The following is a 20,471-nucleotide window of genomic DNA, read 5'->3' on the forward strand; positions in this document are numbered from 1 at the left end:
CACCGCATGCACGCAACAAAGTATATGTAGCGTGCAGAGGAGGACGGGTGTGGAAAATCATACTGTCAGGGTTAAGGAGGTGCAAGGAGGAAAGGAAGTAAGTTGAGTGAAACTGGATCCACTCAGCCCCTGTGCCCACATCTTGATTCTGATCTGAAAACTTTCTCAGGGGGTTGTGACCAAAGTTTATTCTTAGCATCTGTCTCAGCTCGCCCTCCTCTCTGTCCGTCTGTTCCTCACTTTTTGTGTTTGTCTGCTTCAGCTGTCGTGTTCGCTTACTTTCAGTGTTTGCCTTTTACTTTTTCTCTATTCTCCCTAAGATATTCTTTCTTCTTTTGTCACTTTTGTGGTGAAGCTTCGGCATCGTGTCTTCCTTTCACTTCTGGTTTCAGCTGACAACACTGCAGGCTATTTTTTACTTTTTCACAACTCCTCGTCCTCCAGTTTGTTCCCGTGCTGCTACTTGACTATTTATCGTGCTGACTTTGACGCTTTTCCTCTCCACATCTCCTCATCGCCTTTTGTTCCTGCCGCTACCTCACCTGCATCTCGCCTTCACCTCCCGTGCAGCATCCCTCCATCCGCCTCTCTTCCACTCAGGCTCGTCTTTTCTCTGAGTAGATCTGCACTGCTGTGCAATGGGAAAGACAGAGCTGCATTCTCTGTTTAAGGGTTTTCTGGACTGTATTTGCCTCTGCCTTTCTGTGAGTATCTGCATTCTTTGAGCATGTTTTTGTGTCTCTTTCTAAGTCTGTGTGATTTACTTTTAACCAGCTGCACTATGTGTTGATCTCTTAAAGATCACCAGCTTTCTAACAATGAATGTGCAGATTGGTTGTGTTTATGTATGTCAGTGGCCCATGTCCTGCGCTAAGTGTCAGTTACGCACATGCTGAGCTTCTGATATTAATAACAGTCTCAGAATGTGGATGGAAATAGAGCCTCAGCTCCTCCAAAGAGAGTCATCTGGCATTTTCTTATGAGCCCCCTTTAGGGAAGGCTCAGGTCTTCGAGATCAACCTTAATGCATTAATCATGGCTGCATTAGGACAGCCTCAGCAGGAGGACGTACACAAAGCTGTGTGAGCTTCTGTAACCATGCAAGCTTGAGTGCACGGGTATGTCCAGCTGGTGACCTTTCTCCTTACAGACCCAGAGGTCAGATGTTACTTGGTGTGTTTTTAGGTGGGGTGTGACAGAAGCAGGTTGATGTTTTTTTGATCTTTTGCTCCACCTTGTCATGAATGTGGCTGACTTTGTTTGCAGAGAAGAAGCGACCGGGCTGCAAATGACAGTGAGAGGGACTCTCAAAATGGTCACCTGATCTACAAAAGTGGTGACGTCTTTGAAGACAGATGTAGGTTGCAGCACAGATGTAGGAAGAGTAAGCAGCCTCGTTACGGTGCTCCGTGATTAAGCTGATCTTTATCTGTCTTGCAGATGAGATAGTCGACACTTTAGGTGAGGGGACCTTTGGGAAAGTGGTTCAGTGTGTGGACCACAGCAGGTAGGTTTTTCATCAGGAGTTTCAAGTTGAATCAATGTGCAGTCTGTGTGTGGTTTTTTTTTTTTTTTTTTTTTTTAACTGTGTTTAAAAACAGAGGAGGAAATCAAATTGCATTGAAGATCATTAAGAACCAGGACAAATACAGAGAAGCAGCCAAATTGGAAATCAACGTCCTGGAGAAGATCAGTGAGAAGGATCCGCAAAACAAACAGTGAGTCTGTGATTGAAACGCTGTTACCCGTTTCACGTGCTTTATGTTTCACCCTCTGTTTCTCTTCCTCATCAGTAACTGCGTGCAGATGCTCAACTGGTTTAACTACTACGGCCATGTGTGCATCTCCTTTGAGCTGCTGTCTCTCAGCACATTTGACTTCTTGAAATCAAACAACTTCCTGCCGTATCCAATTAACCAGATCCGACACATGGCCCAGCAGATCTGCCACGCTGTCAGCTGTGAGTCCAATATGCATCATACAGAGTGTGCAGCACCACTTTCCCTTTTCTGCTGCACCTCTGCATCAATGCCAGGGATGAGACTAAGCAGATTAAACATGGCAAATTAGAGCAAGACGCAGGAGCAGTCAGGGCAGTGAGTGATTGATTTCATTCACGATGATTGATATCATTCAGTGATTAATTCTAGTCAATAACCGAATGCAATCATTTGCAAATCTCAGACAAGTCTGCTATTTATAATTTAGTCATATCAAATATTAATTTCATATTCAGTACAACCATTTGTTATGTAGCCATAACATGGTATCACTTGCGTGATATCATGCTGGCAAATTAACTTCAGAATGAGACAGGATGCTGTAAACCGCGGCCTACGATTCTCCAAAATAAAAGCAGAGCATGCACTCCTAAATATTTAAACATAAACAGCACAAAAGATGAACTGCAACCACAGATTTTATAGAAGATGGGTTCATCCACTGTGACTTCACACATTGGTTTAGATTAGTTTAATGCTACTTTTTTGGTCATTAAAATGTTTTTGTTTTTTGTTTTTTGGAGACAAGAGGTATCACATTTTTAGATGCACGTGCAATGCACAGATATTGCAAACTAAACCTGAAGCTGGGCTGTACCACACAGGATGTAATAATATTAAATTTCTCTATTAAAAAGCTTTTTTAAAAACTCAAATGCCACTTGGCTCCAGCTGCATGTGTTGGGAGACCTGCCAGTCAAAGCAGCAACATCCTTAACTCTAGTATCCAAGTGGATGAGTTATTACAAAAAGGTCAGCTCTATAGCGTTGTTATGAAAGTGGAAACTATCCACAGAAGCCAAAGGTTTTTTTGTAATGTAAACATGTGTTTTAACACATGGGGTCATGGGGATTGACTTGCTTTTGGAACTGGCCTCAAGTGGCCATTAGAGAAGCTGTAGTTTTTGGCAGCTTCACCTCGGGTTCAGTTTTCGGCCATGGAGGTTACTCCTCAGCTGGAACGCATCACACCATCAAAGAGTCCCTCTGCTTTAATTAAACCAACACTTCATCAGACAGAGTGGCTTCATTCGGGTTTCTGATATATAATCTTTGTAATATCTTATCTACTAACATTTAATTCGCTGCTGTAAATCTGTCACATCCAGCTGTCTACAATCAACCACATTTGAGGTGTGTCTGCTCATGATGAACTTCCTCATTTGAACTTCCCTCCCGTTTCCTCTGCAGTTCTCCATGACAACAACCTGACTCACACTGACCTGAAGCCTGAGAACATCCTCTTTGTCAACTCGGACTACTCCCTCATATACAACGCCGAGAAGGTCAGAAATGGCTGCAGGCGTGATGGCTGAGCGCTTCAGGGGATGGTAGAAAAAGCGGGGATTAATGATGGCAGAAAAATGCAGCTTTTCATTTGGGTGCAAATTTGTTTCAGCAGAAATCAGACACCCACATGTATGCTTTTTATAATCTCATATTTATCCAGGAAGGCTGCAGCTTGTTTGTTGACCTTTGCAGGAAAATATGTGGCAGCTCTGAGACATATTGCTGAATTTTTATTTATGTAAATCTCCACTTTTTCTTCGTTTTTCACAGCCACATAAAAAGACGACTAAATACACCCTTACTGCTTCCTGTTAAATCAGGATGTCCAAGCTTATTAAACTTTATGACGGCACCATGGCTTGGTTTGCATCTGAACAAATCACATGACTTCTGGACCAATGTCCTGTGAACAGACAAGATCAAAGTGGAGACACAGTGTTGCATTTAGCAAAAAAGGGAAAACAAGCTTGTTGACTTTCTTGGAATTAGTTAAATCCACCAAGCAGGGTTTTTTAAGGTTAACTGGGTTAATTGAGACGTCGTGAGACGTTGATTCAGTTAGTTGATTGAGATGTTTAATCTAATTAGTTTAATCCAGCCAAAAAAGAAGTGGGAGATTAAGGGGGTTTATCTGCTGGTGGGGCTGTGTCACGAAGGGCATCTGCTGTAAAACGCAACCAAATCAAACATGCAGAGCTACCAGCTACAGTGACCCCTTGTCCACATGGAAACAGCCGATAGTAACGTTTTTGTTGTTGCTGTTTTTCTAATCTGATAAACTCGTTCTTGTTTTGTCCTACCGTGCTGCAGTATTGTAAAATTGTTCATAACTTTTTATGTTATTTTAATCACATTAAGTCAAGCCTAATGCTCTTTATCATTTTTATCAAAGCATCATCAATAGCAGGAAAATACAAAGATTATACTTTAAATGAGCGAAGTTGGGAGGGTTTACAGTGTTCCCACCTGTCGCCCATTTAGAAGTGCAATGAAAGGCGGGTAAACGACACCACGGTGCGGCTCGTCGACTTCGGCAGCGCCACCTTTGACCACGAACACCACTCTGTCATCATCTCTACTCGTCACTACCGAGCCCCAGAGGTCATACTTGGTAAGAAATGTCATTTTAGGTCGGGGAGTATCCAGGACCTGCCCAGTCCAGTTGGTAACAAAGCTATTCCTTCTTCCACAGAGTTGGGTTGGAGTCAACCGTGTGATGTGTGGAGTATCGGCTGCATCCTGTTTGAATACTACAAAGGGTTCACACTCTTCCAGGTCACACATTCGACATAAAAGTAAGACGAACTTTGTCTTTTTATTTGTCATGGTCTTTACTTCCTCTTGTGTCCACTTACAGACTCATGACAACAAGGAGCATCTTGCTATGATAGAGAGAGTACAGGGACCGATTCCTCAGAGGATGATTCAGAGGAGCAGGTATCCCGCTTGTGCACCCTCTCATTGTCACAAACTCTGAAACACTTTGATCTGACGACTCTTCATTTTGATTCTCAGAAAGCAGAAGTATTTCCACCGTGGACATCTAGACTGGAACGAGTGCTCCAAAGCCGGACGCTACGTCAAATCCAAATGCAAGCCGTTAAGGGTGAGCCGTGGGCAGGCGGACCACAGATAAGCATTATCTGCTCCGTGCCCACCATTTGAATATAATGTCTCTCTCCTTGTTTTACAGGAATACTTGTCATCACACGGGAGAGAACACCACCATTTTTTCGATCTCCTAGAGAGGATGCTGGAGTACGAGCCCTCAAAGCGTATTTCTCTTTCCTCCGCTCTGTGCCATCCTTTCTTCCAGCCCCTCCATCATCCAGGAAGAAGTCAGGGGTGGAGGAACAGCTGTGACATGAGCAGATGACCTTTGGTAGACACTTAACCATATGTGGACCATATGGTGAGGGTGTTTGCAAGTTTATTTGTAATTTAAGGTTTAAAAATAAGAGGTTTAAGTTATTTGAGTTAAACACTGAAATGACAGCTAACAGTGAAAGAGAAAGTCTGGAAGCATCATTGTAAGCAGCTTCTCAGATAAAAGAAGTTTGAACAGTTACAGCTGATTGAGCTGGAAGAGAGAAAGGAGAAGCATCATCCTTTCAAGTAGGAAAAAAAAATTAATTTAGCAGACACGTTTGTCTAAAGGTGCTAGCAATTTTTTTCTGAGCATATTATTTTTATGTTTGTTTGCTTTTCTATGTTTCTTTTAAAATTGTCTTAAAATTGTTTACAAGCTTGTTAAGTATGGAAAGACTTGACAAATGCAACCTATGTGACATTATAAAAATCCAACAGTCTCAGCCTTAATGTATCCCAAAGAACAGAAGCATTTTTTTTGAGGTAATCAGTCTCTAGATATTATTTAGAATAAATGTGATTTTTTAAATTGTAATTTTCTAGTTTCTAGTTTTAATTATATATAACATTAAAAAAAGGAAACAATTGAAAAATATAAAAGTTATTTGCTTTTACTTTTTTATGCTGTACTTTTTATATTGGAGGAAAAAAAGATGAAGAAATGGCGCAGGTGCCAAACGTTAAACTACTAATGGAGAACTGACCTTAACAAGCAAATCAACTGAAGGAAATATTACATCGTAGGCTTGTGTGATAATCAGATTAGGGTGACCAGATGCCGTGTCTGAAAGTTTCATACCCAACTTAAAGAAAAATACAATAAATCAGACATGAGTCTAGCATGTAAAGGCCAACTAACTTAACCTGTTATGCAGTAGTCCTTATTTAACCCTGTATTCATGATTCATGTTCTTATATTAGCTATATCTTTAAAAAAAAAAAAAGATTTTTCTAGTCAATTATAACACACATGCACTGTGTCACTTCGTGCCATATTTCCCCATCTGTGAAATTGAAGTATAATTTTATCAAAAGAGACAAAAATTGTATTTCTCAGTATAAACTGCCAAATCATTTTCTTTGTGGTAGGTTCCATCAGATTAAACAAGCTGCTAACTCTTTGGTGACTTGTTGCTCTGATGGGACAGGCTAACCTCCAGTTAAATATAATAAAAAGCCTTCCCTGTGTTCTTTAAACTCAGGGAAGGGAAAAAACAAAAAACAAAACAGAGTTTAGGAAAGTGCAGTGTAAATGTGGGACTTCTGTATGTGGGAGATGTCATAAAACTGCTGCAGAGTCCCACAAAAAAAGGGACATCTGGTCACCCTAGCAAAAACACTGAAGTTTGGAAACAGGTGATCTAGTAATGGTTATAACAAACACAACAGACGTTGTCTTCATGCTAATAAAAGAAACATGTTCTAAAATTGGACATTTTAAAGGGAAAAAATAAAATGTATTCAGATATGTGTCTAACATTTGGAGGACATGTTGTATTTAAAAGCTGAAGATGTATGATCCTTTCAGTTTTGTGCTTGCAGTCACTTTATGGCAATTTGGATGTTTTCTGTAATAAATTTTGCATAAAATAGCACCTGCAGTCATTGAATTAATTCAGTTTTTCATGTTTTTCTTGCAACCTTTCAGTTCATCACTCATACATTCACACACGACTGACTCTCAGCCCTCCTCTGGCATCTTGATTGAGTGCAGCTGAGCAGAGAGCATGGTCACTCTGCTGAGCGCGAGCGTGTACTCGCCAGTTTCCCCTCTTCAGCCTTTGCAGTGCTGAAAGCGAGTGCAGGAGGCAGGATGCATGACACCCACTCACTGGCAGTGAATGCATATTTCGGTGTTCTACTGTCACACGGGTGCAACGCGACATCACGCGGACTTTGAACCAGGAAGCTGGAGGTTAAAGATCAGCTGGCGTCCGATCCGACTGTCCCAGACAGTTTTCACATGCACTTCCATTTGGTAATTTCTGTAGAAGTTCAGGGTTCCAGTGCAATAATGCATAAAAATCACTTTAGATATCAAGATGCAGCAACACGCACGCACACACACACGCACACACGCACACACGCATGCACGCACGCACACACACACCTTATCATTTAAAATAAGAAACATGACAGATGCATCACTTCTTTATAAGATTGTGCAACATAGGGAAAGACCTTTACAAAAGCTCTACAACTCTCTTCTCTCAGAACAATGTTTTTTTTCCACAAATATTCAGTTTTGCAGTTGTACTTCAAATATATTGTTAATAAATAATGCTATAAACATGACTCTCGTACCGGCTACCTTTAAAATGAGACTATTCACTGTAAAACATTTTCAGTGACTTTATTCAGCCTTCTTAAAGACTTGCTTTGCTGCGACGCCTTGAACTCTCATTTCCTGCAGAGAAGAGACGGAGAAGAAGAGGGAAAAAGAACATGAGGTGAGAGGGTGTAAATGAATGGTGAGAAGCAACAAGAACATTTGGGATTCTGTCCAGAACACCCCCCTCACCAGCTCATGCTTTGACCTCATAATCCGTCTTCCACTCTTTCACCATCTATTCATCAGGTCTTTTCAGCCCGCTTCCACTTTCCTCCTCCACCTCTTCATTAGTCCCTCACTGTTCCCTTTGTGTAACCTCTGAAACCGTCGCTGGTATTCCCCAGCATATTGAGTTTAGCATCGGCAACACTTTCTCTAAATTTGTGCGAGCTTTTTAGTGGGAGAATGCTGACCGTTTGAAAACGTAACCAGCAATGAAAGATAAGCTATGAGTTTTAACTGTTCTAGAACAAATGTGCCTCTGAGCTTCTGTAGCACTTGTGCATTCAGTTTAGGTGATTTCCCCTTTTAGGCACATACAAACTCCACAGACCTCTTAATAAAAACCTTTTCTCACAAAGACGGTAACAGAATTAGCCAATGAATAACTTCTAAAACTTGCCTTATTTGCATACCCTCCCTCATTTAGCATATCAATTTCTCCATCACTTCCCTTTAAGCTTTCATTTTCCTTCTTTCCTCTTCCTTGCTTTCTCTCTGCACTGGCCTCTTGTTCCCCTCGTACATCCTTACCAAATGCAGCTTGTCGCCCTCCAGCCAGTGCGTCCAGCCTCGTCCCTCTTTCTCGCCTCGCTGTACGCAAACCAGCTTGTCTCCATTCCAATCTACTGTAGTCTGTGTAACCACAGAGATGGTGTTAGTGTGAGACATTAGCATGTAAAGTAGCCCACTCAACACTCAGCCACACAAAGAGACAAGAAGCTTTATGCAGCGCAAAAAGGGGGGGACTAATACAGTGATGCGTGAGAGGTCATGGAGCCTTTAAAATATACTTAATTTGTTCAAAGATGTGACCAAAAACATCAGATTTTTGATATTTGTTTAAAAATTACATGAATATTAGTTGACCTGATAAAAAAAATTATCCAATATTATAATATCTCTAAACGTAAGAGCTCATCAACCTTTGCATCTTTTGTATCATGTGACACCCTGTAGACAGCAATAACTAAAAAAAGAACATTTAAAGATAAAAGTTTGGGCTTTGACTTTCCAAAACATTATCTTTAACATCACTTTGGTGGAACAACTTGTGAGTTTGGGGTGATGTTTTTGTTTTATGATCCATTTCCTCCTGAGATTTAATCCACGGACAGGGGTCCTGTCACCTCCTTGAGACTTTTCTGGTGCGATTCAGAATTCATTGGTTCATCAAGTTGTTTAAGACTAAATGCACAAAAAAATATCCAAAACATAACGCCACCATCGCCATTTCCTTTGTCCAAACACAAGACTTCTTATTTCATACTAAAAAGTTCTACTTCAGCATCATCTATACATGAATTCAAGCCTTCATGTATAGATGCCTGCCTTCTGGTTTCCCAGTGAGATCTTTAGCAATCTGCAGGTCGAGTTTGCGCTGCTACGATGGACTCTATCGCCGTTTAATGTTCTGCTGATGTTAGACTCAGTAACCTGAACACTGTCACTGTTGTCGAGACAAACTCTTTAAGGATGGTTTTATAACCTCTCCAGACTGATGAGCATCAGTAAATCAATAAATCAAATCAGTACAACAGAGGAACCTCCTCTGTTTGGGCCATGACACACTTCCCACTTCTGAAAACTCGAGCATTTTACAAGCAAAGTGGTAAAAGCCACAATAACACGAGTCCTGGCTGGCAAATGTGCACAAATCCCGCCTCAGGGTCACATTACATTTTAAACATTTCACCAAATGCTTTAAAAGTTCTTCATCATAAGGAGGGCAATCCCGGGCACGACCAACACATGTGTGTCAGATCTGCTGTCTGGACTTTCACCGAGGACATTTCGGGTCAACATTGGGATAAATCCTTACTAATCTAGCATTAGTTAAGTGAACACTTTGCACCAGCAAAGACAGATGATTAGCGCACCAAGTTTAGGACAGAGTTCCAGGGCTCATCAGTTAAAGTTATCCCCAAGTCAGTGTCCCAGTCTCAGACAGTCAGTGGAGCACGGATTAAGGTTACTGATAAGTTCATAAATCTGGGATATGAGTCCTCTCTGTTTAGCATTCAGCTGAAGAATATCATCATAGCCCATCATTGAATACTTGGGAAGGAGCTGAATGTTTCTTATTCTGGGTTTTTAAACAACAACGAGTGGTTATGGAATAATCCCAGCGGGAAGTGTACAGACTTTACTCAAGTACCCAACCTTCAAAGCAAACTTTGGAAAAAACACAACACACACCTGACAGGTACGGCCATCCACTATCCTCAGGTCCTCAGTAAATTCTTTTCCAATATTAAAATCCATGCTGAAATTCTTGAAGGTAGTGATTGTGTTGATTTTCATGGCTCCTGTCTCTGGGTCATGGATGATCTCTTTAGTGGGCTTCAACATACACACGATCTTCCTCAAAGCAACATTAACATCTGGGAGAAAAGAGGGAAAGATTTTGTAAGCCACACTTATGGGGGGATCTTTTCTACCTCAGACACTGCAGGTAGAGTGAACACACACTTGTAAGTGGGTCAAAGGTGGTGATTTCATTACACTAATGTGCTGCTGGAAATGTAGACAGTCCACATCACTAAATCAGACACTGGAGATTATAAATCAGTCAACATATAAACAATTATTTAAAGATAAACGCATGAAAGATGAATGTTAAATTAGAGGGTTTTACCCATTAAACATTTGATGGTAATAATACTATAAAATATGCTGCATAAAGACTGGTACCTAAACCTGTCAGGTAGGCGTCCACATTCTCCTGCTCCACCATATGATAGGTGCCGGAGTAATTAGGTTTAGTCATTTTTTCCTTAAGAAACTCCAGAAATTCCTGCTTTGCCTTGTTCTGGTTTTTCCTCCAGTCCCGTCTGGATCCCACGGATCAGCTGCCGACCCACAAGTCTGAACCAAGATTAGTGTACAACCACTTGTGCGTAAATTATAAGCCCTGGCAAATACCTGTTCCAATCGAAACACAAATACAGAGTAATCTAAAGAGATTCTATGTGAATACATAGTAATAATTTACACACACGCTAAACTTCACAAATCTGCTGTTTTAGCTTTTTATTTCCAACTTCCAGCACGCACAAATGTCTACAAATACTTGTGATGTTCTTTTCGCTCACTTACAGGTCGTTAAATAGCCGTGCACGAATCGCCTGTTGATCGCAGAAGTCTAATCATCACTTCTGCGGTGAACCTTTGTACAGCTGACGACGTAAGCTACGTAACTGACCGACGTAGTTGCCAGCTTTTGCGTGGTGTTCCCTGTAATTACCTTATAGTCTGTCCCGGTGTTTTATATGCGATGTCAGCCACGATGGAAACAAATTAAATGCCGGGGCTTTCCCCCTCTTGGGTCCCCACTCTTTGTAGTGGTCAGTTGCTTTTTTGTCCCCCTGGGGCTAATTTTTGTCCCTCGCCACCCCTCCCCCGGCCCCCTTCACACATATTTCATCACATCCATACTGATTGCCGAAACTATCTCCCTAACATCTCCATCCATCCTTTTTCTTCCACTTATCCAATTCAAGGTTTGTGGGTCTTTATACTGAGGTGATGATGATGATTATTATTCTCGGTAATAAATTCAAAAACTGCGGCGAACAGGTAGCCGGAAAAGCATAGCAGGGATCCACAGTCCAATCACAGCAGCTGCCAGCTCCTTCGACGCCACCTGTAGTTACATTTCCAGTAAGCTGGTGCACGTCTGGTGACGTCGTAGGATTCGGGGGAAGGGGTTACAACGTCCCTACACATAAGTATAAATCCCCGGTGACACGCACAGATCCCGTCACATGTGCACGTGGATTTTGGAGACAATTTTTAAGCTGCCAAATGTAAGCTGCTTTCAAGTGAGGGTGGAGAACTGGGACATCTGAGCTTCATGTGTTTTTCATATATCATCCCTCGACTAGAAAACGAGTAATAGCCTGTGAAAGTTAATATATGGTTTAATTAACCTGCACTACACGCTGGATGTTCTTCTGTTGTAAAACGGTCAGTTAGAGTTCCTTCTCTGAAGCGAGTATAGGATATCTCTTGCTCATTTTTAAATATAGATTTAATCCAAGTGATGTAGAATGACTACATCTAGGCTCCTATATGGCGTCTGGAATCTTAAATTGGGGAATTCCAGGGAAAGCCCAAATGCCCCAGTTTTCTGTTAGTACGTGAATGCTGCTTACATTTGTGGATCTGGGTAGAAGCTGGCAGCCCGAAGAGTCTCAAACCTCCACGTGCACATGTGACGTGATCTATAAATTTCCCCGTATCAGTCTAGGTGTGCGTAAACACTCGTCTAGTCATCTAAATGAGGCTCAGTTCACCCGATGCCACATCAGCCTTTGTCACCATAAGGAGAAAAACCGAGAACCTCACTGCTTTTTATATAGGTGGGAGTCACCAAACACCCCAAGATACGATATCATTGACATTTATAACATGTTGCCATATACCGTGTATTGCAATAACATATTTAAAGGCTCCATCACCTTATTGTTAAACTGCAAATTATGTCCTCAGAGTTAAACTTTGTCATCGTCTCTTTATCAAATAAGATAGTTATCTCACTTCACTTTTTTGTTTCCAAGCATGCCAGCACTGTTACTAAAACCTGCCATAAGAGGGAGTCAGTTTGCTATCAGTCTGCGATTGAATGGGGTCAAGTTGGCAATTACATGTAATTTGTTTCTGATAATACAGTAATAATAATGGGAAACCATTTAGTTGACCCTCAGACTAGTCTACTTCTGCCTGAGGTTTCTTTTACTGAAATTCAAGTTAGTCCTCACTGTTGCTAAGTGTTGCTAAGATCTGATTGTTGGGGTTTTCTCTGTATTATTGTAGGGTCTTTGGCTTACAATGTAAAATGCTTGGAGGTGATTGGAGTCGTGATTTGGCATTATATAAATAAATCTGAATTGAATAGTCACCACAAGTTGCAACAGTAATGTAAAAAAAATAATTAATACAAACACCAGGCAGCCAATATTTATTTATTTATTTTGGTTGATTGAAGGAGGTCGCCGTTCTATTTTTCCTCCTGTGACTGAGCCATTAGCTTGCTCTGAATTAGGAATTAGGTTTTGTCAAGCTGCTTGTGTCCAGTGTGGGATGGTTTGTTGTTTGAGTTAATTTAATGTAAGTTTACTCAGCTAACGTTGTCTCAGGATGGTGCTGCATGAGATTTTTCATTGTATTCCGAGAGTATTTTAATTTATTAAAATATCCAAATTCGGTGTTCCTGTATAGCTACATGCAAATATCGCAGTACTACGCTTGATTTTTGTCTCAAGCACTTGTTTTTCCAAACACTTCCTTGTTTCCAAAGTGGTCGCCACAGTATCCTCGGGATCAGAACCAGAAGTAAACTAGCTTGTGTCGCCTTCTGCTCTCAGGATCTTTTGCATGTTAACAACCACACCACTGAGGGTAAAAGTTAGAATTAGGGTTAAGTTGCAGTAAGGGTCAGAGGCATTCACCTGTGATGGTGAAGGTTAGGGTGGCGTGCTAAGTTATAATGTCAACCAGTGTGTATAAGTGTGTGAGAGAGCTTTTCATGGAAGTCACTCCCCAAAAAGCAAAAAGAGCCACTTAAGGGATTTTCAGGGAGATCAGTGTCCAACATGTGACAAAACAACACTGGCATACACGTGAACACACACACACACACACACACACACACACACACACACACACACACACACACACACACACACACACACACACACAGTTCACAGGAGATAAATTTTACATTATTATATCAATTTTGTCTTCCTAATGAGAAAGCTGGAGAATATAACCATGGAAATGTTCAGTAATGTTTCTGTTCATGAATTGAAGTATGAATTGAATACTGGCTGACACAGGACCACCTCGAGCTATCTCGATTCAGTAGTAAAAGGCAAAACTTTGGACTAGTAAACAGATCTCAGGTCTGCATGAGCTTTGGGGTAGGGGGCGTGGTTTCTCTCTGTGATCTTGTTAAAGTATTAAAGCTTCCTCACCTGTTAGAAATTAAAGTGCTCTGGGCACCAGAGGAGGAAGAGTAAGGGGAGAGGGATGTGGAAATGAGTGAGGGACTTCAAACAGGTTGGTTGAAGTGTGTATATGGGCTCTCTGTGCCAAGTAGGGCATTAGAGTAGGTCAGAGAGCATAAAACTCACTGTGGAGTCGTTCCAAGACATTCAAACAAGTGTGCCAAAAATAAGAAATCAGGAGAACAGCTGGGCCACATTTCTGAAAAAAAAAAGGACACATGGAGATCTAAGTAACCCCATTTTACATTCAACATAGTTATATTTAATAAATAATGTATCGTGGTGTTGTAAGCAGTGTGTTATAATGTATTTTTAGAAACTGGAGACAAATGATAACATTTAAAGCCATGTTCAAACTCTTTTTTCCTCCTGTTAGTAGTAATGATAGTTATTGGTAAAAATATTTTGCTAACTGTAGTTGGTGGAAATGAAATGAATTAAACACAGCATCAATTCAGGAAGCAGAAAAGTCAGGCCTAATTTACTGTCTCATGGAAGAGAATTAGGCTGTTTATAAGCTCCTTCTTTTCATTCTGTGTCCAGCATAATTAATACCTGTTGCCACTGAAGGGGAGACTTGCTGCTGCTCTCTGTGTACTCATATGGAAGTGCAGGGAAGTCCCAGAGCAGCCATACAAGACATTGAGCCAGTGACTCACCCTCAGCATCTAATTCTGGGTCAGGCTGACCTGCTATCACTTTCAGATGTCTCTCTCTTCCTCTTTCCCTTTCTCCTTTTCTCTGTAGGGATGTAGTTGTTGAAAGAGGTGTGTTGGGGTCAAAGCAGAGCCTCACCAGCTGCAGCCAGTTCTTTAAATGAGACCGCTACATATCCTCAGAACTGATGTTTCCACTCAGGTTGGTGTTTCTGTGACCATGTCTCTTGTTACTTTTGCTAAATGTTTGGATAGATTCTCTGAGCCATCCTGCCTTTAGTGTTTTGCAGTCTCCTCTGCTCTGGCTTCAGTGTCTTTCTCAGCAGTCAGCACATTAACCTCTCCCTCGCATCTTCAGGCTCTCAGCCATCAGCTCAGCCTCCACATCTGGCTTTGTTCTTGCCTGCTGGCAACCCCTGGCCCTCTGCCCTTCCATCAGAGATTTATAATTAATCAGTTTGGCCCATCCCCTGCCTCATGGTCTGTGTTTGCACATGGTTTGTAGGTCACCATAACAACACTGATAAATGCACAGACCAGTCACTTAACATGGTGTTGCAATCATTCCCCAGAGATTTTGGTTCATATTGACGTGGTAACATTGTCTTGCTGTACAATGCACATTGAGATCCAATGACTTTGGATACCATTGGAGTAAAGTGCAGCAACAGACACAAACAGAAATGCTGAAACAGCTCATTTGGAAGAACGTTAGGTCCCTGGTTCAATCTCACGTTTCAGCAGTGGGAGGATAACTTTATGCAAACGCTCCCCCTTGACTTAATAAAGGATTGTGTTTCCATTTGTACTGAGATGCTTTTATGTGATTGGCAATTAGATATCTACCTTAATTAGCAGTTGAATGGGGGTATTTAATAAAATATTTGCTAAATATGTGATACTGTGACTAGCTAGAATTGCTATTGTTTTTCTCTGTGTGTATTTCAGTGTTGTATCTCCCATTAAAAGACTGTGTCTACATACCTAAATGTACTGAGGTGCAGCCACGTGACTGGCTGCTTAGATATTTGTGTTAACGAGTTGTTTTTACAGGAGTGCCTAATACACCTGTGACAATCCTAATAGCAAACCATCCTCTTTGTCTGTAGTGATCCTAAGTGAAACTGAACAGAGTGAAACTGAACAGAGAGGAAAGAAATGACCCGGTGAAGGTTGTTTTTTTAGGTTTTGTTTTGTACACTCATGCCCTCTGCCTCACTCAGATAATATTTCTGCTGGGAAGCTGTCTTTAAGTAATTTGATTGCATGTACATTTTCCATGTAATTTGTTACATAAGTAGACGGTAAAATGTTACATTTACTGGAATCTAGTTTGGTTTGGTATACCGATCACATTTCCCCTAATGGTTAATTATCTACATAAATAACCCTTTGATTTTATATTATGTTGTGTTTTATTCAAGATTCTTGCTTCAATTTTTAATGAGGGTGAGAAATCCTTTTTTGAGTGCATATATTTAAAAAAAGAAGAAAGAAATCAGGAGTAATGTATTACACTGCAACTTTTAAAACTGTGTTTGTGGATAAAAAAGTCTACGATGCAGGAAACTATGTTCTCCCTTTAAACAAACTTCAGTACTGATTGTTTGGTGGAGAGACTGAGGGAGACCGGAGGGTGACCCCACTCTGTCCCCTCTTTTCTGACAGTTTGCACAGTTGCACAGTCCAGCTGTCAGTACGTTTCTGATCTCCCACTGACTCAAATACTTCTCTTTAAGGTCGGACTCTCTCCATCCAAGTTTCGTTTCTTCTTTCCCCATCTTTGGTCATCTTTAATCCACGAATGTTTAGTGAAATAAATACCAACAGCATTCTTGTAAGAAAAAAAAACTGTCGCTGTTGCATTTATTCTCCCATTTTCTAAACTATGAAAACAACATAGATTAAATGGAGCTACGCAGGAGGACAAATGAGTCTATAAATATATGAACTTACTGTAAATGCATGGGTGTGTCACTCAATATCACGTCTAAAGCTTCACCCCTGACACGTGACTCATCAGGTGCATTCCCTGCCACGGCTAACGAGATTCCCCTCATTAAGTCCCTTAGGTAGTAATCTGTGTGGCAGAGTTGGGGGTAGTGAAATGTGAAAACGATTCTGTAGGAGGGAAAGAGGGAAGGAGAGACTGAAACCTCGATGGAAAACAGTGATTTTGTCCTGTGAAGGCCAGGAAGTTGCAGGCTTAATATCTCGTGGACAGTCTACTGTTTTTTATTCTTGTTTTCCCCACTTTTTTAAAATCTTTAGGGATTGGCTGGTGGTGGTGAAGGCCATCTGGCTGGGTGCTTTATCTGGATTTTATGGTGTGAGCCTTAGGCCAACTGTGGCCACCTGCATGGGTAAGATAACCGTGAACAGGAACAGCATGGTAAACCAAGTTTGTGTGTAAATCAGTGGTAATAGACCCTGAAAATTAGCCTGTTCAGCATGTTAGTTTGGCATTTTCATGTTTTGTCATCACGTAGTTTCCGTTTTTCTGCTTTACTGCCCTCTTTAACCTCATCTAGATGATGAACTCTCCATCAGTGTGTTTAACCTTTCTGAGAGTCTGAGCCTTGTCTGACTGCCGTCCTTGTCCTTGGCAGGAGTTATTGCTGCGAGATGTCAGACTGCGTGTCCTGATTTTCTCGTGTCAGTGCAACACAACATGAGGGAAGGCAAAAGCCACCGTAAATTCACCTGTCATCTGACGAGGAAATAGGGGTGTGTGTGCGGTACATCATGGAGTCTGTGGTGAGATTAAAAAATTCCCTGAGCATGCCCATCAGGAAGCTGACCAGCTGTGTGTCGGAGGTGAGGGGGAAGAAGCTGTGTGCTAAACATAGGAACAAGAGGGGGAGAGGCAGCGGGAGTCGAGGAGGATGCGTCAAGTTGGGCAAAACGTCTCCCCCCCGAGCTGCATATCCCAAAGATCTGTCTATCATTTGCTCGTACCAGACAGAGCTGGAGAAGGAGAGGCAAGTAATGCTCTGTATGTGATGTAGAAACCGTCATGCAGGGGTGAAGGAAGTATTCATATACTTTAAGTAAAAGTAGCAACAGGTGCTTTTGTAAACATGAAGTGTTACAAGTAGCACTCTTACAGTGAAAATGTTGCTTAAAAATCACAATTCATAGTTTTGGAATCTAAATGAGAAATTATTATCGAGAAGAAATAAAAAATGAAAACAATGAAACGATTCACAAACTGGCACAAGGAAGGAGCCCACACAAGAATTTCTATTCAATAAAAGAGAAATTATGAAACATAAACAGACAAAGCACAAATAGCAAACAATGCTGATGCCACATCATGTGCAAGAGAGAGCGTGTGGCCCTGAGTAGTTCATCTGGGGCATGATGTGCCTCATCAGGCATCATTAGCGGATCGACCGCCCATATCAGCCAATTTCTGTGTAGTGTAACCACAAACTGCCTCCAAGACAGTGGGAGGGGCGTCAGAAATGGAAACCACATGTACCACAAAGCTGCACAAGCACCTGAGTAGTATCATTATTTTGTGCCATTACAAATAACAGGCAGGGTTGCTTTTTGGATGCATAATATGAACAGGCGCTTTATCATTTCCAGGTGAAAATGGAAAAAAGACTCTAAACACACATGAAATCAAGTTTTGCCTGAGTTACATGTAATTCATCTGCAAACTGAAATCAATCCCCTCAGTTCAATTCCTCACTGTGCTCTCATTACAGGAGGCAGCTGAGATGAACGAAGGCGTTAACTGTTGTCACCTGTGCAGAGAGATTTTTATTTTTTGCCTGCGATATCTGAGCTGTATTTATGTTTGTCTGCTGTGTTGACAGAAAGCTGCGGGAAGCCACGAAGGCCCAGAAGAATGCAGAGAGAGCAGCGATGAGAGCTCATTTCAGGAGAAAATATCAGCTGTCTGAGGTCTGTGTTTGGAAGAAAATAACAATATTTATCCTCTAGTTTTGTGTAAATTGGACAGTTTCCCCCTTATACACGGTACTGTTTTTTTTTAATTTCTTTAACAGAGTTGAATTGAGTTCTCAGACACCAGTTTTAATTTTCTTCAAAATATAACATTTTTCCAACTTCACTGAATTAATTTAGATAAAATGTCAAATAACCACAAAAATGTACTGCGTAATTCTTCTGAATTTAGGATTCAGGGTTCAGCAACCAAAAAATTCTTACCAGTTCAAAATGAAACTTGCTGTGTCAAAGAAAATGAGAAGATAGAGAGAAGATGAGAAGTAAATACTTTTTATCAAGTATTTACTTGATAAATACCCTCAGGGAAAAAAAACTGGACACAAATCATGAAAGGAAAAAAAGGGCAGCACGGTGTGGTGGTGGTTATCGCAGTCAGAAGGCCTCCTCAGATTTGAATCCTGACTTTCTAGTCCAGTCTGGTCTTTCTGTGTGGAGTTTGCATGTTCTCATGTCTGTGTGGGTTCTCTCTGGGTACTTTAGCATCCTCCCACAGTCCAAAAACATGCATGGGGTTAGGTTAATTGATTCTAAGTTGGCTGTAGGTATGAGCGTGAAATTGTTATCAATTTCCCTGTCATGCCCAAATTCACACCTGCGACCAGTTCTGACTCACCTGTTAACCTAACACAAACGGCTGGAAGCTGGAGTATCCAGAGAGAAACTATGTATGTACAGAATGTGAAAACTCCACACAGGGCCCCAGCTGGCTGGTGGCTTTGAACCCTGCAGCCACTGTGCATTATGAAATTTCATCATTAAACATCATGTTAATGTCTGTAGCTCAGTAGTTATAAATTTATCTCAATGCAGTTTCTGTTTTTCCTCCTTTCCTTTTTACACTTCTCCAACAACAAGATGTAGCGCATCTTGATGCAATTATGGTTATACTGCATAAAAAAACTCAAACTGTTATCACTTCAGATGTGTTTGCAGCCTTTGCAGAGGTACAGCCAACCCCCAACAATACAATAGTAGGCCTACTCTTTACAGGCGTTATCCATGTGTGCCAACTTGTATGTTACTGCAACATAAGAGATGTAGAGCTATTTATTCATTTTTATTTTTGCAGCACGTTCAACCCTGTAACCCATTTGTTCTTCCATCATCCTTCAGAACACTAAGGACACAAACCAGCTGAGGTCAGTCGGAGGCAAAGTGTCGCTCCCCCACGAGCTATCGACAATAATTCATCCTGAAACCAAAACCAAGGACGATGGCTTCAACCTGCTGAGTGCCTTTCAAGGCCTCAGCTTCAGCACAGCGGTCCTCACAGGGAGGAAACGCAGCGGGACGCCTACTCCTGTACCAGCAAATGGGGGATCTTGTAAAATCATGTGATCAATATGTAGTCACGGCAATGATTATTACACTCTATTAATGAATAGATGGGGATTTATGACTGCTGCTTTTATGTAAACTGAAGTCAGTTTTCTTCTTACATAGCTCTGATAACATGTAACAGGTGAATAAGTCACCTGTTTTACTTAATAATAACAAATACGCCAGTGTAAAATGCTTATTTTAGGTATTGATTAGATATAATCAAACATTATTATGAGGTGTTGAATTACTGGTCAGTACATGACAATGAAAGTACAAATGGGATTTTACGCAGTCCTTGAAGAATTTTCTCCTCATTGAATATGTTGATTTTATACTGTTCTAATAAGCTGTTGCATTATATTGTGATTATATAACAAAATCAATAGTTCCAAGCTAGTACGCAGAGCTGTCGGTCTAAATGATATAGATCCAACTAAGAGATCTATACACAAGTGAGGAACATCAGGGCAACAAAACAACATGAAACTTTTTTATTTTGTATGATTATGTTAGAATTTGTCCACTTTTCTTTATACTGAGTCCTTTCTGCATCACATCTACAGTATCGGTGATGTGTATGAGCCAAATCTGCTAGTTTCTAATAACTGCTTTGTTTGTGTTGAGTTTATTTTGGTGCATAAATTCAAGGATTTTATACAGTATGAAGAAAACCACCACTTATGAAGGTGGACATTTAGTCTGTTTGTTTGTAGCTGATTTGCTGTGGTTGAACTTGTAATAAAACACATTTCGGGAAGCTACACTGGCCCATTATCTGTTTTTTGTGCAA

General features: G+C 40.9%; 3 protein-coding genes across 8 annotated transcripts; 2 read left to right on the forward strand and 1 right to left on the reverse strand.

The window, feature by feature from the left end:
* Window positions 1-180: 180 nt before the first annotated feature.
* clk2b (CDC-like kinase 2b) lies at window positions 181-6,799 on the forward strand. Its single transcript, XM_085177995.1, has 11 exons — window positions 181-704; window positions 1,267-1,357; window positions 1,441-1,507; window positions 1,602-1,718; window positions 1,794-1,960; window positions 3,192-3,286; window positions 4,272-4,401; window positions 4,483-4,565; window positions 4,648-4,727; window positions 4,806-4,896; window positions 4,984-6,799. The coding sequence occupies exons 1-11, from the start codon at window positions 639-641 to the stop codon at window positions 5,164-5,166; spliced, it is 1,170 nt and encodes a 389-aa protein (XP_085034121.1). The 5' UTR covers window positions 181-638; the 3' UTR covers window positions 5,167-6,799.
* On the reverse strand, window positions 6,412-12,026 carry LOC146508343 (retinol-binding protein 1-like). 6 transcript variants are annotated; one of them, XM_085178004.1, is made up of 5 exons: window positions 10,810-12,020; window positions 10,405-10,635; window positions 9,910-10,094; window positions 8,245-8,336; window positions 6,412-7,566 (listed from the first exon to the last, which is right to left on the reverse strand). In XM_085178004.1, exons 2-5 carry the CDS (start codon window positions 10,478-10,480, stop codon window positions 7,560-7,562), a joined length of 360 nt encoding a protein of 119 aa, XP_085034130.1. In that variant the 5' UTR covers window positions 10,481-10,635; window positions 10,810-12,020; the 3' UTR covers window positions 6,412-7,559. The 6 variants fall into 6 exon arrangements, with proteins under 6 accessions (XP_085034130.1, XP_085034129.1, XP_085034128.1 ...); XM_085178003.1 differs by having other exon boundaries at window positions 8,245-8,346; window positions 10,810-11,995; XM_085178002.1 differs by lacking the exon at window positions 6,412-7,566 and having other exon boundaries at window positions 7,580-8,346; window positions 10,411-10,635; window positions 10,810-12,026.
* Window positions 12,027-16,267: 4,241 nt separating this feature from the next.
* On the forward strand, window positions 16,268-20,444 carry LOC146508344 (complexin-3-like). Its single transcript, XM_085177997.1, has 4 exons — window positions 16,268-16,740; window positions 16,987-17,362; window positions 18,209-18,292; window positions 19,472-20,444. The coding sequence occupies exons 2-4, from the start codon at window positions 17,123-17,125 to the stop codon at window positions 19,694-19,696; spliced, it is 549 nt and encodes a 182-aa protein (XP_085034123.1). The 5' UTR covers window positions 16,268-16,740; window positions 16,987-17,122; the 3' UTR covers window positions 19,697-20,444.
* The last annotated feature ends 27 nt before the right edge of the window (window positions 20,445-20,471 follow it).

This window comes from Neolamprologus multifasciatus, chromosome 11, assembly GCF_963576455.1.
Source record: "Neolamprologus multifasciatus chromosome 11, fNeoMul1.2, whole genome shotgun sequence".
Lineage (NCBI taxonomy): Eukaryota > Metazoa > Chordata > Actinopteri > Cichliformes > Cichlidae > Neolamprologus > Neolamprologus multifasciatus.

What these genes read in the sequence shown, in the direction of transcription:
- clk2b (XM_085177995.1), top strand. Translation starts at nt 639, where the DNA reads ATGGGAAAGACAGAGCTGCATTCTCTGTTTAAGGGTTTTCTGGACTGT. An exon ending in CAGTGTGTGGACCACAGCAG is followed by an intron (nt 1,508 to 1,601) that starts GTAGGTTTTTCA and finishes GTTTAAAAACAG; the next exon opens with AGGAGGAAATCAAATTGCAT. An exon ending in GATCTGCCACGCTGTCAGCT is followed by an intron (nt 1,961 to 3,191) that starts GTGAGTCCAATA and finishes TTTCCTCTGCAG; the next exon opens with TTCTCCATGACAACAACCTG.
- LOC146508343 (XM_085178001.1), bottom strand. Translation starts at nt 10,480, where the DNA reads ATGACTAAACCTAATTACTCCGGCACCTATCATATGGTGGAGCAGGAG. An exon ending in CGCCTACCTGACAGGTTTAG is followed by an intron (nt 10,095 to 10,404) that starts GTACCAGTCTTT and finishes CTTTTCTCCCAG; the next exon opens with ATGTTAATGTTGCTTTGAGG. An exon ending in TGGATGGCCGTACCTGTCAG is followed by an intron (nt 8,347 to 9,909) that starts GTGTGTGTTGTG and finishes GTGGTTACACAG; the next exon opens with ACTACAGTAGATTGGAATGG.
- LOC146508344 (XM_085177997.1), top strand. Translation starts at nt 17,123, where the DNA reads ATGGAGTCTGTGGTGAGATTAAAAAATTCCCTGAGCATGCCCATCAGG. An exon ending in AGCTGGAGAAGGAGAGGCAA is followed by an intron (nt 17,363 to 18,208) that starts GTAATGCTCTGT and finishes GTTGACAGAAAG; the next exon opens with CTGCGGGAAGCCACGAAGGC. An exon ending in GAAAATATCAGCTGTCTGAG is followed by an intron (nt 18,293 to 19,471) that starts GTCTGTGTTTGG and finishes ATCATCCTTCAG; the next exon opens with AACACTAAGGACACAAACCA.